The following is an 18,903-nucleotide window of genomic DNA, read 5'->3' on the forward strand; positions in this document are numbered from 1 at the left end:
TTCCTCCTTAACTCGCATTCACCCATTCACCCCACATGGTCAATTGCTCCATGCTATGTGCCAGGCGCCCTTCTAGGTGCTGGATGCACAGCCAGGTCCCTGTCCTCGTGGTGCTTACAGATCACAACAAAGATAAATAAATGAAAAGTTCATAGTGTATCAAGTGGTAATAACTGCTATAGAGAAAAATAAACTCAGAGGGTTAGAGAGAATGTGGGTAAGTAATTTGCAATTTTAATTAGTTAAGGGAGGACTGGATTCAAGACCTAAGAAGGTGAGAGAGCAAGCCCTGTCCATGGCGCATAGGGTGAGGGACCACCTTCCAGGCAGAAGAAAAAAATGCAAAAGCCCTGAGATAGTCTGTGCCTGGCTTGTTTGAGAAACCACAGGGAGAGGGAGAGGGACAGTAGGAGCTGTGAGGACAGAGAAGTAATGGAAACATATCGAGAGGGTCTTCGTGTGTCACTGTCAGGACATCAACTTCTCCGAAGGAGATGGGAACCATTGCGAGGTTTTGAGCAGGGAGTGACATAGTCTGACTTTGTTAACAGGATCTCCCTCTGACTGCTGAGTGAAAATAGACTGTAGGCAGCAAAACGAAAACAAAGAGCCTTGAGAAGGCTAAATATAATGTCCAGAGATGTTGGTTTGGACCAAGGTACAGCAGAAGAGGTGTTGAGAAGTGGTTGGGGGCTGACTGGTTAGCTCAGTTGGTTAAAGCCAGTGTAATAACACTAAAGTCAAGGGTTTGTGTCCTCATTCCTGCCAGCCGCACCCCCCCCCCAAAAAAAAGAGGTTGGATTCTGTATATATTCTAAAAGAAAAATTCAAAGGAATTGTTGATGAATATAAGGCATGTGAGACAGGAGTTAAGGATGATGCTAATGTTTTTGGCCTTAGCAACTAAAGAGGAGGGGTGACCTTTAACTGAAGCGGGGATACTAGGGAGGAGCAGATTAGGTGAGGGAAAAGGCCACTTTAGGACCCATTTGAGATTTCTGTTAGGTAGACTTTTCAGTCTAGCAGTCAGAGGAGAAGCCAAGTTTGGCAGTCATCAGCCTAATTAGATCATCAAAGGAGTGAATGATTGTTGGGCAAATATAGGAAAATGGTCAGGGCCCCTCAGATGTTCAGAATCTTGCTGAGCATTTGCTGTGAATAAGTTGTGTGTGGGTGGAGTTAGTGCCTCAGGCTGCCACCGCAGGAGCAGCCATGCCTTTCCAACCTGCAGCTTCCAAGGATCTGTTTGCCGGTTTACCTAGCTCATATACCTGTGTATAGGGGTCTGGTGACCCAGCCTGGCGTGAGGGGTCTGGGGACCCTGCCTGGCATGTGAGGGGTCTGGTGGCCCAGCCTGGCGTGCGAGGGGTTTGTGACCCACTACGTGAACGGGCTTGAGGGGTCTGTGAGCTCCAGACCCAGCCCTAGCCCGACAACTGGCATCACGAACGGGATTAAGAGGTCTAATGTGAGCAGGATTCCGATATTAGCCTAGCGCCACAATGATGAATAAAAAAAGAGGTTCAGAGATGGAACTCCTCACTTGAGAGAGCATGGTGCTGACAAAACCAAGGTCAAGAGTTCGAATCCCTGCACTGGCCAGCCACCAAAAAAAAAAAAAAAATTGGAACTCTTTGCACTCCAATGTTAGAAGATCAGGAAGATGACAAGGGCCCAGGAGGGGGGAAAAAAAAAAAAAAAAAGCTGAGAAGTGATCCAGGAAGTAGAAGACCCAAGGAATTTGCTCTCCTAGAACCACTAAGGAAAGAGTATCAAGTGTGGCTCATAGGTCAAGTAAGATCATAACCGAGACATGACCATTGGATACAGCAATGAGGGGTTCATTGGTGATATTAACAAGAAGAGTTCCTGTGGAGTGGTGGGGGTGAAAACCAGACTAGAGCAGATTCAAGAGAGAATAGGCGGTATCCTCTGCCGGCTGCTATGATAGATGTGTCCAAGAGGATGCTACAGCTGTCCGTGCTGGTGGCCTTCGCCTCCGGAGTGCTCATGGACTGGCAGGCGAACTGGCCGAGGAGGTGCTAGCTGGAGTGGAGGAAGCAGAGGCTGCCGGACAGGCTGGCGATGACGTAGAAGGTGGACCTGCCTGAGACCCCACATATGTTAATAAAATCATACTGGCGCTGGCCTGAGCCAGGCTCGCCTTCTACACTCCACCTGCTGTGCCAGGCTCTTCCCAGAGCTTTGCTTGTCCAAGATGGATATATAGCGCTGGATTGAAATAAATCCTTCTTGCACTTTATGAATCAATTTATGTATTTATTTATTTTGAGAGCTGACCGGTATGGGAGATCCAAACCAGTGACCCCGGTGTTACAAGGCTGTGCTCTAATCAACTAAGCTAACCAGCCAGCCCAATTTTATTTTTACACTGCCCTTTTTCTGAGCTTCAGCAGCCTTCCAGACACTGTCCAAGGAACTTTTTGCTTCTTTATTTTATTTTATTGGGGTGGGGGGGGCAGTGTGTGTGCTGGCCGGTATGTTAATTTTATTTTTAAAATAAAAGATTTTAGACATTAAAATAGAGAGAATAGGCAGAGATAAACTGGAGAAAATGAACATAGACAACTCTTTCAAGGGGTTAGTGTGTAAAGGAAAGGAGAGAAATTGGATTACAGGTGATACCTGTTTCACAACAAATCTCATTGTTCACTTATTTTGTTATCTATTTAATTATTTATTGGTTGCTGGTTGTATGGGGATCTGAACTCTTGATCCTGGTGTTACAAAATTGCATTCTAACAAACTGACCTAACCAGCCAGCCCTATTTTGTGTTTAAATCCCTTCTCTGAGGAGAGTGATAAAGCACATATGACAAATGATTAAAAACTTGTTGACTCTAGGTGGACAGTATCCAGGTATTCACTGTATTATTTGTTCATATTTTCTGTATATTTGAAATTTTTCAAATTAAAAAGTTGGGAACAATAAACACCTCCACTCTGCAGCAGGAACCTCCCTGCCAAGCTGACCTGATAACAGTCCTACTCTACAGGCACTTCCAGAATAGAGGGAAGCCTGAAGTGGGGAAGATGGATCATGTATGCTGGGAGTGGAGAGATGAGTAACAGGATCAGGATCAGAATTAGAAGTGACTAGGCCTGGCTGGTCCTGAAGAGGTTCAGTGGAGTGGAGGGCAAGGGGACGGGGGCAAAGCCCAAAAACCTGTCTATTCTGTATTGTGATCTTTTCCTAGGAGGTGATGGGGAACTGTGGAAAGATTTTAAGCACAGTGGTGACAAGATCAGATTGTTTTACAAAATCTATTTTGGATGGATGAATTTGTGTGGGGAGAGACCAGGAGCTAGGAGACCAGTTAAGAGTGAATTATAGAAGGCTGCCTGTGACTCACTTGGGAGAGTGTGGTACTGATAACAAAAAGGCCACGGGTTCGGATCCCTATAAGGGATGGCCGGTTAGCTCACTTCGGAGAGCATGGTGCTGACAACACCAAGTCAAGGGTTAAGATCTCCTTACCGGTCATCTTTAAAAAAAAAAAAATGAATTACAGGGCTAGCCATTTAGTTCAGTTAGTTAGAGTGTGGTGCTAATAACACCAAGGTCAAGGTTTTTTACCTGTACCAGTCAGCTGCCAAAAAAAAAAACCCCACAAAGAGTGAATTACAGCAGTCCAGGCAAGGGGCAATGAAATGAAGCAGAGGTCATGAAAGGGCAGAAAAGGAGATAGGGCCCAGAGCATTACCAGAAAACCTGCAGCAGCTCTCGGTTTCAGACACACTGCACTTGTGGTGCCTGTGGCCACATCTGGGGACATGCCTGGCCCCTATCAGGTATACTGCTTAGAAACAAGGAGAGAAGTGCAGGCTAGAGACAGACATCAGGAAAGCTTCAGCATAAAGATGTATATGTGACCCCTGGAAGACTCTATCATGGGAAGAAGGGTGGGCAGGGAAAGAGGAGGAGAAGGAGCTATTAGAGTTTTGGAGGAAAACAAAGAGAAAAAGAGAGAACGGTACCTTTGAATCCAAGGGATGAGAGAGCCAAATGCTGGGTCAAACTAAGGAATTTTATTTTATATTTATTTTATTTTATTTTATTATTTAATTTAATTTAATTTTTTTATTTTTTTAAAAGATGACCGGTAAGGGGATCTTAACCCTTGACTTGGTGTTGTCAGCACCACGCTCTCCCAAGTGAGCTAACCAGCCATCCCTATATAGGATCTGAACCGGTGGCCTTGGTGTTATCAGCACCACACTCTCCCAAGTGAGCCGTGGGCCGGCACTAAACTAAGGAATTTTAAACTCATTAGGTTTAACTATTAGATATTGGTGATGTTTAGAAGTTTGCCAGTAGTGCTTGTTACCAGGCACAGATCTGGCTGCCTGCCCCGTTTCAAAAACAAATCTTATTCAAAAGTCAAATGTTGGTGAAAATGGAAGTCAACTTTTATTCAGGAATACTGGTGACCTGAGGAGAGATGTTAGGCTAACCCATCTCACTGGTAAACCTGAAGGAGAATGGCCAAGCTAAAGCCATCTCCATATCCATAGCTTTCTCTGCATCTCTTCTCCTACTTGTTCTTTCCTATCAACAATACTAAATTAGCCTCATTTATCTAAAAATTGCATTATCAAAGATCATTCTGTTTTAGGCTGGGTTTATAGCTTTAAAAACCTCTAGAAGAGACAAATATAATTTTGTTTGACCAATAAACCAAGGCAAAAATGTATGCTGATAATTCTGAAAACAGTTCTCATAGCAGTCTGACTTTAAACCTTTTATCCATTCTTTTTTTTTTTTTTTTTTAGTTTCAAATGAGTTTTGGGCTAAATTCTCAAATATTTACATTTAGCTAGGACTGGTTGAATTTTATAAGAAAAACAAAATCTCCAAGTGGCCTTAATTCTTCCTAACAGTGATTTTCTGTTTTAACCTTGCAGAACTGTGTGCACAGATAGACAAATTTTGTCCAGAGACTTGGCCAATTATAATTTTATGGATCAGTTTCTTTTTCTCAAGCTTGCCAGGAGAAACTCAGAAAAATCTTTTTCTTTTTGGTAATAGGGTCTTTAATGATCAAAAGGCATATACTTAGTTATTCAAACCCAAACAGACAGAGCTGTCCCAAACAATATCAAACAAAATGCTGACTTTTACGTCCTTGAGTCATTGTTCATACCCCAAATGGTACCTTTTAACAAATAAATGGCATTTCTCACACTGAAATGGTACCTTTAACAAAAAAACAGTGTATAAAGAGAACTCCCAGAAGGACTTACAGGCTTGGAGCTTGTCAAAGCTCTCACTAAAGCTGCCTTCCTTCACAAACCAAAAGGCAGGGAATTGGTAGTTACACTGCCACTGAAAAATCACACATGGGGCTGGCCTATCACAAGTGGCTGGCACCCATGGGTGGACCCAGCCTTGCTCCCACAGAAGTGGGGGGACTAAGCCACCCAAGGTGCTCAGCTCCTGGCTGGCTCATACAAACTTGTTACTGGGCACAGGTCTGACTGCCTGCCCCCTTTCAAAAACAAACCACTCAAAAGTCAAATGTTAGTAAAAATGGAAGTTAGCTTTTATTCAGGAATACTGGTGACCTGAGGAGAGATGGTAAGCTAACCCATCTTTCTGATAAACCTGAAGGAGATGACTTTAGTCTGGCTCTGTGCTCACTCCTGGATTCAGAGGGTAGTAATCTCAGAGGTCTATTGGACAGAAGGTCCAAGATTTAGGGTTTGGTGACAGAGCCGTTTCTCTCATTTATGGCTTGTAAGGCTCTGACTGCAGAAGAAGAGCTAGCTTGGAGTCAATCTGCACTCAGAGCAGCTTCAGGAGGAGACGGTTTCATATAGAATAGCTCTGCTGGTAAACCAGGGCATCTCCATGCCCACAATGTGGGCTCCACTCAATCCTACCAACTTCTATTATATCCTTTAGGGTAACTGATTTAATCTGCTAAACAAATGATCTTTCTGCCTCCTTATCTGATCAGCCTTACACACTGCTAGAAAACTTATCTGAAAAAAAAATTTTTTTTTAAAAGATGACCGGTAAAGGGATCTTAACCATTGACTTGGTGTTGTCAGCACCATGCTCACGCATTGAGCTAACCGGCCATCCCCATATGGGATCCGAACCCATGGCCTTGGTGTTATCAGCACCACACTCTCCCGAGTGAGCCACGGGCCAGCCCTCTTAAATTTAATCTGACTGTATCATTCTGTAACTGAAAATCCTCCTCACATCCTCATTTCTTCAGAAAAAATGTAAGTGATTCAGGGGCAGTTAAGGCTCTTCATAATGTTATGCTAGCTTTTTTATTCAATCTTGCTTTTCCCTAGACTATATCTTCAGCTCTAGGCAAACACTATTTTTTTTACCACACAAACCTGTTACTTAACTATAGTCCCCTCCAGGCCTTTACATAAACTTTCTCCTTCAGCACAGAGTGTCCTTACTCTACCCACTCCATAATATGTTGATGCAGGAGATGTATACCTAGTAGCTTCCATCTGCTAGACATTGTCCAGTGGTTCTTAGCCATTTGGCGGGAGCGGGAACCCTCTCCCCAGAAAAATGTACATATGTGTATACATCTCCAGGTTTGTTTTCTTTTCTTTCTTTCTTTTTTTTTTAATGAGGCAACTGGAATGTCAATTTTATTCAATAATATATTGTAAAAGCTAAACAGTATATCCAGCTGATTGACAAAAATCCATCTAACTGTAAAGGCAAAACAAAACTATCTCAAGAGGTACAGTAATGAAGATCTTGTTTTTACCCATAGGCAGATATTTAAAGAGGGACAGAATATTGAATCTGAATGCTACATCTGGAATTGTCTGACTGATAAAATTCAGGGACAGAGTGAGGGACTCAAAAGCAGGGATATCATGTCATGTTTCTCTCTTCTTCTTCAATGAGTCTTTTAGCTTCTTTCACAGGCTGCCTTTTCAGTTTCTTTCCCATCAAGGATGGCATAGACTCCTTGTGGATTTCCTTCATGAAGCCACAAAAGGCATCATCAATACAGAATCTGAGGGCTGTAGAGGTCTCAAAAAAAGCCCAGTTATATTATCAGGCCAGATTCAAGCCTTCTTCTGTAGAGACAGTTTCAAAGGCTAGAAAGTCCAAAGTCCAGGGAACACATCTGGTGAGGGTCTTAGTGGTGGTGACAGTGACACAGGGTATCACATTGTGAAATGGTGGAGCAAAGAGAGAGCAGAGAGACTCCAGGTTTGCTTTTAATTTCATGAGACTTAAAGCCATCCTTAAACCCCAGATAAGAAACTTTGTTCCTAGACATTGAGAATCAAATATGAATAAGAAGGGCTATTTTTCCCAATGTCCCTTCTTTGACCCTTTCTTCTTTCTTTTTGCTGGCCTCAAATTCCCAGTCCAGACTGAACTCTCCCAAATCTCAGTCCTTCTCATAGGCTCCAACCCTTCCCCTCCAGCTGCCCATAGGCACCTCAAACGCAATACACCTGAAGGTAAATGGCATCCAGAAAAGGACCCCACTAGAAATCTTGAATTCTAAAAATATTCCATAGGTGAGCTGAATTAAAGCATGCTCACTCCTAGAAAGGCTGACGGTCAACCTGGTAAATTATCTTTAAAAGGCGGTGTGAAAAAAAGCTGTAAAATGAAAGAAAAAATTCAGACAATAGATTCTAAAGTTTCAACACCTGCCAAATAGGAGTTCCAGTAGGAACAGAGAGAAAGAAAGCAGAGAAGGAAATAATCAAATATCTCATACAAGAGACTCAAGTCTTTCCACTAAATAGGGCCAGTGAGTACAAAGTAGGATATATAAAAGAGACATATATAGATATTGTGGCAAATTTTTAGAACAGAAGTGATGATAAGAGAATCTTAAAAGCCTTCAGAGAGGAAAAATTAGGCTAACAAGCATGGAACAAGAATCAGAACACATCAGATTTTTCAATTGCTATGCTTACTGCAAGATGAACAGAGAACAGGAACTAGCCAGTTAGCTCAGTTGGTTAGAGTGCAGCCTTATAACATCCAAGGTCATGAGTTTGGATCCCTGTACCAGCCAGCTGCCAAAAAAAAAAAAAAAGGATAACAGAATAACTTCCAACTTCTGAGGTAAGATAGTTTTGAACACAGAATTTTATGTCCAGCCAAACTAGCATTCAGGTGAGAAGAAACAAGAACATTTTCATATGCAAAGAAAAACTTAGAAACTTGCTACCCACAGGCTTTCTCTGAAATAATTATTCAAGGATACACAACAACCAAATAATTTCAAGAAAGAAGAGATGGCAAGCAAAGAAATTTGTGAAATTTATAGTTATCTCTATGGTGACTGACATTAAAGTAATAACAATCTGGTACAATTTCAGAAGATTCACACCAGAAGTACAATCTAGACCATAATCAACAGGCGTCTGTGTGTGATTGTTCTCACTGCACATTTCTAAGTTTTGTCTTATTTATTTTTTGTGTGTGGCTGGCAGGTACAGGGATCCTGTAAAGCTACAGGACTACACCAGTTGTTGGGTTGAGGCAATAGCTATGTTAATTATATGGCTAGAACAATTCATAACTAAAGCCAAAATGTTTTTTTTTTTTTTTTTTTTAAAGATGACCGGTAAGGGGATCTTAACCCTTGACTTGGTGTTGTCAGCACCATGCTCAGCCAGCAAGCTAACCGGCCATCCCTATATGGGATCCGAACCCGGGGCCTTGGTGTTCTCAACACCGCACTCTCCCGAATGAGCCACGGGCCTGCCCTTGGTTTTTTTTTTTTTTTTTTGTCCTTTTTTGTGACCACACTCAGCCAGTGAATGAACCGGCCATCCCTATATAGGATCCGAACCCGTGGCGGGAGCGCTGCTGCACTCCCAGCGCCGCACTCTCCCGAGTGAGCCACGGGGTCGGCCCTTGGTTTGTTTTTTTTAAAGATGACCGGTAAGGGGATCTTAATCCTTGACTTGGTGTTGTCAGCACCACGCTCACCCAATGAGCTAACCAGCCATCCCTACATGGGATCCAAACCCGTGGCCTTGGTGTTATCAACACCACACTCTCCCAAGTGAGCCACGGGCTGGCCCCAAAATGTTTCATTATTTTAGGACCATGCTAGTAATTAGGAAAGATCCCAGGACCCATTGGCAGACGACACAAGCTCAGTCCTCAGCAGTAGCAGTAGCAGCAGCAGCAATAGCAGAAGCAGCAGCAGTGGTGGCCTCTCAGGGCCTCCCCTGGGCACTGGCAGCAACAGCTTGCAGCAATAGCCTCCAAGGCAGCTGTAGCAACCTTGCTGTGGCCCCTCTGGGGGTATCTGGGGGGGGGGGGGCACCATGTATCAGAGCCACTTGTCCTTATACTTAAGTCATCTGGGTGCACATGTGCGCTTACATTAGACAACAACCAAGGAACACCTGGGTGCACGTGCATATTTACATCAAATGCTCCGCCAAATTCTGAACATCTGAGGGGCCCTGACCATTTTCCTTCACTTTCCCTTCAGATCCGAACCTGGGACCTTGTGGTTATAAGGCTGCCATCTAATCTATTGAGCTAACTGGTCAGCCCTCTAAATTTTAGAGGCTAGCATAACCCTGATGCCAAAATCAGATAAAAATAATGCTCACACAAAAAAAAGAAAACCAGAGACTAATATCATTTAATGCATAAATACAAAAATATTAAAAGCAAAATATTAGCAAATCAATTTCATCAGTTTTAAATGGATAGGGCATTGTGACCAAACATGGTTTAAAATCAGTGAATCTCATAATTTGATCACAAATTAATATAAGATAAAAATACTCTGATCATCTCAATAAATAACAAAAGCATATTTGTGGTAGACAGAGTTGTGCCACCCAGAACCTTCTTCAAGGTGGGACTTGCTGTGCAGCTCTGAGGAATACAGTAGCAGACAGCCTCCAGCTCTCAGTCCTTCAGAAATCTGCCTCAAGGGCTGGCCAGTGGCTCACTTGGGAGAGTGTGGTGCTGATAACACAAAGGCCACAGGTTCGGATCCCTATATAGGGATGGTCGGTTAGCTCACTTCAGATAGCATGGTGCTGACAATACCAAGTCAAGTCAAGGGTTAAGATCCCCTTACCGGTCAGCTTAAAAAAAAAAAAAAAAAAAGAGTACATCAAATACCTTTCCTTGTCAAAAGATGCCTTATTAAAGCATAATTTTTAATGGCTTTATTGTCTCTTTCATCATAATTTAACAGAACCCTTACTATGGATATTTGATATGCTGCAGACTTTTTCCTATTAGAACCAGCGTTTCAAAGCACATACAAGGGTACTTCAAAAAGTTCATGGAAAATTTGTATTACCTTTCAATTCTATTTTTCCACAAACTCTTAAAGTACCTATGTTTATGTAAAACTATTTTTATGTATATCCTTTTAAAATACTTATTTCCTGTGGAGAAATTGCTACTAGTTAAAATAACTCTGTTATTATTATCAGCCCAAATGTTTATTTAATAGAATAATATTGAAAACAAGGCTGGATCTGTGCTCTTAAGAAACCTACCTTTAGCAGGGGAAAGACAGGTAAACACATAAAGAATAATATGTAGGATTCCAATACACTGTACATGCATACATGTGCTTGACATGTGTTCTCATTCTGTATTTTGCAAATGCAAGCATTCTACAGAAAGACTGATTGTTGCCCCTTCTATTCGCTGAAATGAATTTATTACCAGTAACCCAAAGAGAGAGCTTCTAATTTAGGTTTCATTTGCAGAAAATATATTTTGGGTTCTTTGCTAGTATCATCATAATTAAAATGGACATGTTTTGTCAAAACAAATGAAACAAATACATTGGATAGACTTTTATGTTGCTAATACACAAAATTCATAACCCTAAAATATGTTACTCACCCATTACTGTTAATTTTCACCTCAAATTAATTTGGGGCTTGTATTTGATTGTACCTGATTTAGATACATGACCTGAGTTAAACTGGAAGCTGAAAATCATGTATTTCTCGCAAGAATTAAATAAGAGAGTCTGTTACACATAGGTATCTTGAATGTCAGTATGTAAACGATTCGTGTATGGATGGAAATGGTTTGGGTCCTTATCAACGGATTTGCATAGCCAGGCGGCTCCCTAACACCACCAGCTTCACATTGGTGTTTCCACTGAGATGCAGCAGCAACCTGAGTGAGCCTCTGTCTTTATCTATCCACAACACTTGACAACCGGTCCTAGAAGATACTGGAAGTCATAACAGTTTCTATGCTGTACGATAAAACTGTGCAGCAAAGCAGTTAAGATGCAATCTTGTATGGTGAGTGGAAGACAGAGAACTGGGCGGCGAACGAGGCCGCGACCGGGGAAGCGAAAGCCTGACGTGGTCTCGCAGCTCGGGGACCATGCAGCGACAGCCTCTCAGCGTAGGTAGAAATTCCCAGCTCGGCTCCCCTCCAACCAGATAGCGGCCGAGAAGCCATGGTACTTTATCCACCCCACGGACGTCACCGTGCCCGACACCGGAGAACAAAGAGTGAAGGGAGAAGCAGGTCAAAAACCCGCTGGTTAAAAATACCTCGTCGGCAGGCGCTGGGAGGAGAATGTGGGAAAAGATGCCTTGACCACCCCTCCATAAACCGAACCCTTTGCTGCCTCCTCCAGCGGTCGGCGCCCGCCGTATCCTTGTCGGATTGAGTCGGAGCGCCACGTTGCAAGGACGTTGTATTGAGAAGCCGTTTCTCCTGGAACCTGCCGCGACCCGGGCGACCGCGGGTCGACCCGGACCAGAAGTGACGCAACTGCGTCGAGCACTTCCGGAGCTGCGGGGACGGATCCTCCAAAGGAAGCAGCGCAGGCCCCACCGGCGTTGGCCCGCCGCCTTCGCCGTCGCTGCACACCAATCCGACCCCTGTGGCCCAATCTGATCGGGTCTGGCCTGTCCGGCCTCTGCGGCCTCGGGGCCGCGGCTCCCGGTAAGTGTGCGGTGTGAGTTGCGACCTTGTTTATTTACTCTGGCGGGCCGGGGTGTGTGTGTGTGGGGGGGTGCTGTCCGCGCCTCTCCTCGGCAGGGCCGGGGCCCCGCCGCAGCTTGCGAGGCCCGGGAGCCCCTCGCCGTCCGTACACGATCCGAGAGTCCCCTGCCGCTGGCAGAGGGGCAACAGAAGGCTACAGCTGGAGCGGTCGGGCGGCGGCGTCTCTGCTTTTTTTCCCGCGGCCTTCTCAGCAGAAAGGTCGGAGGCCAGCGCTTCTGACCGACCGGCGGCGACACATCTGGGCCCTCCCGCTTGGTGCGCCGGGGAAAAGCGTCGTTTCCGGGGCTCCCGACTCATCTTTGGGAGCTCTGGAAGCGCCGCCCACGCGGTTTGTTAACGCCCGCCTGTGAAGGCTCGGGTCCGCGCGGATATCCAGGAGACCGCGGCGTCTTCAAGGGACATACGGCCCGGCAGCTGCGCCGCCGCCTCCTTCGACGCTGCTGGGCAAGCCACTGAAGAGGCAGCCGTGTTCACGGATGACTTCGTCTTAGTACTGATTGTTGCTGTGTCCCATAGAACTTTCTGTCACAATGGACGGCTTTTGTACTTATGCTGTTGAGTATGGTAGCTAATAGCTACACGTGGCCATGGAGCATTTATCATGTAAATGATAAAGCTAGTGCGACTCAGAAACTAAATTTAAAATTTTACTTTTCAGTTAAATTTAAATAACCACATGTGGCTAATGGCTGCAGTATTAGACAGTACAGAAATGGAGCAGGTCTAGGGTTTTGAAATTAAGTTGCTGATATGTATTTTTGTACCAAGTAGTTTTCTTCCGAGATGTGATTTGTAAATGACCTCTCAGTGCTAAATATTATATCTGGACTAAACATTCTCAGACTCACCAAGACGACTGTGTTTTGTTCTTGTCAACTTTAAACTGAGAAGTCTTCATATTGAATCCTTTCCTTCCACATGTGGCCAGGCCTGTTGAGCAAGCCCATAGTGGGTGTCAGGTCTTCTGAACACGTGACTTTGGCTCTGGGGAAAAATAATTCATATTACTCCATTTCTGTCTGGGATGTAGGTATAATATTTAATATTTCAAAGGAAATCAAAGCGTTGCCATCAGTTCTGTTATTAAGGAGGTAACAACATACTGGCCCTTTGAGCAAAGTCAGCAATCTTTCAAGTGAAAGATGGATATTTAACTGTGAAAAGATTAAAAATTAAGTTTTTATTTAAATTTGGATCTAGAACACCTAGTAAGTACAAGATGGAGTTCTCTTTTCTTTGAAGAGCCTAGAGTTTTTCCTGCTACTTGAATATTTGGTTGGTGAGAAGCCTGTGTGCAACCTTAAACCTAAATCCTGAGGAGAAATAAGAGGTGTGATTCTGGAGGGTTTTCCCGTTGCTTTGTGGACAGTATCAGGCTCTCTGGGAGGGTAATGAGCAGTTATGAATCCCCATAGATTGTGAGTCTGATGATAGACAGACGCTTGGTTCAAACATTTACGAGTTGTATGCTCCTGGGCAAGTTACATAAACTTTATGACCTATAGTTTCCTCATGTGTAAGAAAAGGACAGTAGTCACTTTGTAGGGTTGTGAAGATTAAATGAGAATGAATTTGACCTGAGATTGGTTGTCGTTAAATGAGAGCTATTATTGGTAGTGATTTTTTGTAAATGGGAGCATATTCACAGATTCTATTTGCCCAATAAACTACCTTATGTAAAAATACAGATAAAAGAAAAAGTTTGAAAAACATCAGTTGTTTGTTCTTTATTTTGTAAATAGTCTTTCACAATCACTGTTTGGACTTTGACTTTCATTTAGTTTATATTTGCCTGTGTATATCCGAAGTATTTCTTTAGAAGTTATATATTTCTTTAGAAGTTATAAGCTCTGGTTGTCCAAGAAATCCTAAAGGTTAAAGCAGTAGACATAAAATTTCTAATTGAGTAAGCAAGTGGTATTTATAAGTCTTGGATAGTGGGGTCTGTGTCTCTGGGAAAGCCATATGGCCCTGGAATATGTCAGAGGAGAGGTGGGAAATGGATGTTAATGTTACCTAGTGGCATCCTATTGAGGACGTTTTTATTTGGAAATAACTTTTTTTTTTTTTTAAGATGACCGGTAAGGGGATCTTAACCCTTGGCTTGGTGTTGTCAGCACCATGCTCAGCTAGTGAGCAAACCAGCCATCCCTATACAGGATCCGAACCCACGGCCTTGGTGTTATCAGCACCGCATTCTCCTGAGTGAGCCACAGGCCGGCCCTTCGAAAATAACTTTTTGATGAGTAAAGTGAGATCTGAAATTGGCAGTATTCTGTGTTAGGTTACTACAGTGAACCATGTGACTTTATAGTAAAAGTCCAGTTTTAAGTTAGTTACAATTTGCTTTGTCAACCTCTGTGTGACATTTAGGATTAAAATTGTGGTAGTTAATTTAGGAAATGTGAGGGATAGGTGTACACGAGTAAGGAGGTGGGCTTTCAAACTGAGAGAGAGAATTGGGCATCCATTTCCATCACTAGAAACCCAGGTTAAATTTTTGTTTGTTTTTGGCAGCTGGCCGGTAGGGGGATCTGAACCCTTGACCTTGGTGTTATACCACTGCACTCTAACCAACTGAGCCACTTAGCCAGCCCTAAATTATTAACTATTTATTTTGAATACGTTCTTTTTTTAGAAGACCGTGTAACTCTTGTCAGCATAATTATGATATATGGATTTCTGTTGGGACCTATAAGAAAATAATTTAATAGTTGTTCTCATCCTTGTCCTTTTAAATATGTTTTTTAAAAAATAAATTTGCTGGGCCGAGCCGGTGGCGCACTCGGGAGAGTGCGGCACTGGGAGCGCGGTGACGCTCCCGCCGCGGGTTCGGATCCTATATAAGGATGGCCGGTGCACTCACTGGCTGAGTGCCGGTCACGAAAAAGACAAAATAAATAAATAAATAAATAAATAAAATTTGCAAAAGCAGGATATCAGTTTTAAAAATATAAATATATAATTCTTTCTTTTCATTTTAGATGGAAATCCTATGACAGCATATTTGGGTGACAACTGCATGAAAGATCTTCAAGAATTACAGGTATTTTTAATTTAAAGATTAACTTTTTCTCTTAAAGAAAAATACATGGTTAAGTTCAGTTTTAATTAGGTGGTTCCACCATATGTAACAATTTATTAAAAGTCAAACCTCAGTACTGGCCAGCTGCCCTGCCCCCCCCCCCCCAAATCAAACTGCAAACATTTTGCTGCGCTATAATTCATATGATTTTTTAAAGAATTTGAGCATTTATAGTTATCAACTTAGATTCACTGATATTTTCATAGTATCCTTAAAAAGTGGCTCACTCGGGAGAGTGTGGTGCTGAGGCCGCGGGTTCAGATCCTATATAGGGATGGCCGGTGCACTCACTGGCTGAGCGTGGTGTGGACCACACCGTGCTGAGGGTTGCAATCCCCTTGCCGGTCAGGGAAAAAAAAAAAAAAAAGTGGCTCTGTAATCCTTTAGACTGGTTACATATTTAGTACACATTCATTCTTAATCTTTTTGTTTTAGATTGCGGGGTTTTTTTTGTTGTTATTTTTTTAAAGAGAGATTATCTACTTCGAATAGGCTTTCCATTTATTGTACTTTTGTTGTATTTAATCCAGATTTGTGTATGTAAGTTGTTTATATACTATTGGATCCAAATATTCTTACATTTTAAGGTCCTATTAGTTTTTAAATTTAAATTACTAGTTAATATTGTTCACTGCCAATCATCACTTGAAATAGTACTTATGGAGAAAAGTTAATGAGTATTTGCCAAAATCTTCTCTGAGATGGGGTTAGGACTTGTGACTGTTTAGCTTTCTCAACTAGTGTTCTCTTTTCATTTATATGTAATTTAGTAACATTTTGCTCTATGAGGATTTTTCAATAGCTGGACCAATTTGAACTCTTTTTCTTCACCCTAAATAGATTCTGGTTTTTCTTTTCTTTTCTTTTCTTTTTTTAAAGATGACCTGTAAGGGGATCTTAACCCTTGACTTGGTGTTGTCAGCACCACGCTCTCCCAAGTGAGCTAACCAGCCATCCCTATATAGGGATCTGAACCTGTGGCCTTGGTGTTATCAGCACCACACTCTCCCAACTGAGTCACAGGCCAGCCCAGATTCTGGTTTTTCTTAGCCTTGATCCTGCTAAGGCAGCATATCTATAGTTTTCCTTCACTGTGGGGTCAGTTTCCTTACCTTTGAGTACTCCTTTTAAAGGTACAGTAGAACTCTTTAAAACTTAAAAAGTCAATTAACTTTGCAGACTAGAAGTGGAAGTTGAAGAGCTATGTGGCTTTTATTTTTCTTTACTAATTATGTACCTGTTTTCTAGACATCCGAGAGTGATGTGTGTGAGACAGTGTTTTTCTTTTTCTATGTAGTATATGCTGTCTATTTATGTGCTGTCTGTATCACCACTCATTGGGACATGATTAGCAAAACTTTCAACTTTGGTAGTTAAACCTTTAAGTTGCCTCCCCTATGGGCAGCCAGCTGTGGGGATGTGCTTTTCCCTAAAGGACTCTGTCAGGAAGGACCAAGTCTATCACAATTTGACTCCCTGACATGCAGCATATGGGTTTGCCCTTTCATCAGCACCGCACTCTCCCAAGTGAGCCACGGGCCGGCCCTGGGTTTGCCCTTTCATGCCAGGCTCTTCATGTGAAGTTACCATCAGTAGCTGCTTCTGCCTTTCTTTCCCAGGAGATGTTTCCCTTTGATAAGCCTGGGCGAGGGGGATGATGGTGAGATTCCCCATATGAGAACCAGATTGGAAAGGGCCATACTGGGGGTAGGGTCAGAGCTGTGCCATTTTAATTCTTGAATAGTATCTGTTAAAATTTCTGGGCCGGCCCCGTGGCTCATTCTGGAGAGTGAGGCACTGGTAGTGTTGAGGCCGCGGGTTCGGATCCTATATAGGGATGGCCGGTACGCTTGGTGCGCTCACTGGCTGAGTGTGGTGCGGACAAGGCCAAGCCAAGGGTTCCGATCCCCTTATCGGTCAGGGGGGAAAAAAAAGAAATTTCTCATAGTGAAAAAGTAATACTTATTTTTTTTTCCTCCCTTAGAAGACAAAAACACTAATGCATTTGAGAAAGCGGTAAAGTTTGGGGGGAGGGGGAAAAAGCAACTGCTTTCCCGATCTACAACTTGGCTGGATGCTAAGATGTCCGTGGACATGAATAGCCAGGGGTCTGACAGCAATGAAGAAGACTATGACCCAAATTGTGAGGAAGAGGAAGAGGAAGAGGACCCTGGGGACATAGAGGACTATTATGTGGGAGTAGCCAGTGATGTGGAGCAGCAGGGCGCTGATGCCTTTGATCCTGAGGAATACCAGTTCACCTGCTTGACCTACAAGGAGTCTGAAGGTGCCCTTAACGAACACATGACCAGCTTAGCCTCTGTCCTAAAGGTGAGTGGTGGTGTCAATTACAAGTATAATCCCCCCAGTTAAATCTAAGGATGAGCTGTTATTATCTAATGTCTCATCCAGACTGAGTGAATGGCCTTGTAGCTTGAAACCAAATTTAAGTATATGTTGTGTCATTTGGACATTTTGTTACATTTACTTTTTTTTCTAATATATACATGTCTAAGGTCCTTAGATTATTAAATTAGTAAGAATTAGAAAGGGGAGGGGTGGGATGGATTCAAGAAAGAGACCAGAAGTACATAGTAGCAGAATTGCACAGCTTTGTACTTGTTTCAGAAGGTGAGTCTTATGAAACTCATTGAGGTAGATATGATGAGCATCAGAATCTCCATCTTCTACACAACCTTGTTTGAGTGACTGATAAATGTCTTGAGAATATCCAGATCCGCCTGGTTTGCCCTGAATAATCAGTGGCTTTGGGCTAATGAGCTCATTTGGTTCATACACTGATGATTAATGTCTAATGTTGAAAGAGATTTTAGCAATAACTGTGTGAATAAACTAAGTTCTCATAGCTTGTATTTTATTGATTTTTGGGTGTTAGTATGGAAATTTTACTAAAGAGTGAACAAAGTTGGTTGTTCCAGCAAGAAACTTATTTTCTTAACAGTGAAACTACCGTACTTCTGGATGTCTTGCACCTCTGGCCAGTTATTGTCCTTACTATTTACATTTTTTATTGTCATACAGTTTCCCAGTATGTGTATCCTTCTCTTAACTTGGCTATTATGTGAAAGTGGGAAAATTTCACTTACTTTACTGTTTTTGCTGATCTTCCTTCAGTAACTGTTACATGGATTTTGTTGTCTGATCAAATTGAAGATCAAAAGGTCACATTGGCATGATTTGAACCAAATAAATTTTCTTGGTGTTTAAATGGAACTAACTAAGGTGTGCCATGTATTATTTCTATTAAAGTAGTTTTATCTACTAGTTTAAGGGATTTTTTCCCCCTGATAATCAGGAAAGGCCAACTAATACCTTGGAGTTACATACTCAAGGCTTTATCAGCAATTGGCTGGAAGCTGATAGCTAAAGCTTTTTTGTGGCTCATTTCTACAAGTGATTATAGACTTCCTCTCTTGTCCTCAGCAGAAAACTCTGAAGAATAGGGATCCATAGATCCTCTGGGTTTGGGATTTCTGCACCATGGCTATAGCAAAGTTGCTGGGACCCCTGTATCCAGAAGGCATTTCCATTATAGATAAGAGGCATCAGGTCTCTTCCTTTCTCACCATGTACCTTTCTCCCTTGCTGGTCAACTAGTTTCTTTTGCGTTAACTGTACTGTCAGTTTATACAAAATGATGGTATTTAAAATTAGAAAAGGAATTGTCAGGTATGTGGATAAGCAGTGGACCAGTGTCAGTTGACTAAGTTAATTAGGATGTTCCCATCTACGTACTGGAATTCTCAGTTTGTCAAGCCCTCTGTCCAACTTTTCTGCCCTGCTAGAAACAGGT

General features: G+C 42.6%; 1 protein-coding gene and 1 pseudogene across 2 annotated transcripts in view; both read left to right on the plus strand.

The window, feature by feature from the left end:
• Positions 1–1,944: 1,944 nt before the first annotated feature.
• On the plus strand, positions 1,945–2,241 carry LOC134390094 (mitoregulin-like; annotated as a pseudogene).
• A 9,522-nt stretch (positions 2,242–11,763) lies between these two features.
• The window catches only part of ARIH2 (ariadne RBR E3 ubiquitin protein ligase 2), a 51,486-nt gene continuing 44,346 nt past the window's right edge, over positions 11,764–18,903 (plus strand). For both annotated transcript variants that reach the window (XM_063113708.1, XM_063113709.1), the window contains exons 1-3: positions 11,764–11,944; positions 14,989–15,050; positions 17,074–17,420. In XM_063113708.1, the coding sequence (XP_062969778.1) occupies positions 17,172–17,420 (249 nt within the window). In that variant the 5' untranslated portion in view covers positions 11,764–11,944; positions 14,989–15,050; positions 17,074–17,171. The remainder of the gene's footprint in view (positions 11,945–14,988; positions 15,051–17,073; positions 17,421–18,903) is intronic.

The sequence above is a fragment of the Cynocephalus volans genome, chromosome 11 (assembly GCF_027409185.1).
Source record: "Cynocephalus volans isolate mCynVol1 chromosome 11, mCynVol1.pri, whole genome shotgun sequence".
Classification (NCBI taxonomy): domain Eukaryota; kingdom Metazoa; phylum Chordata; class Mammalia; order Dermoptera; family Cynocephalidae; genus Cynocephalus; species Cynocephalus volans.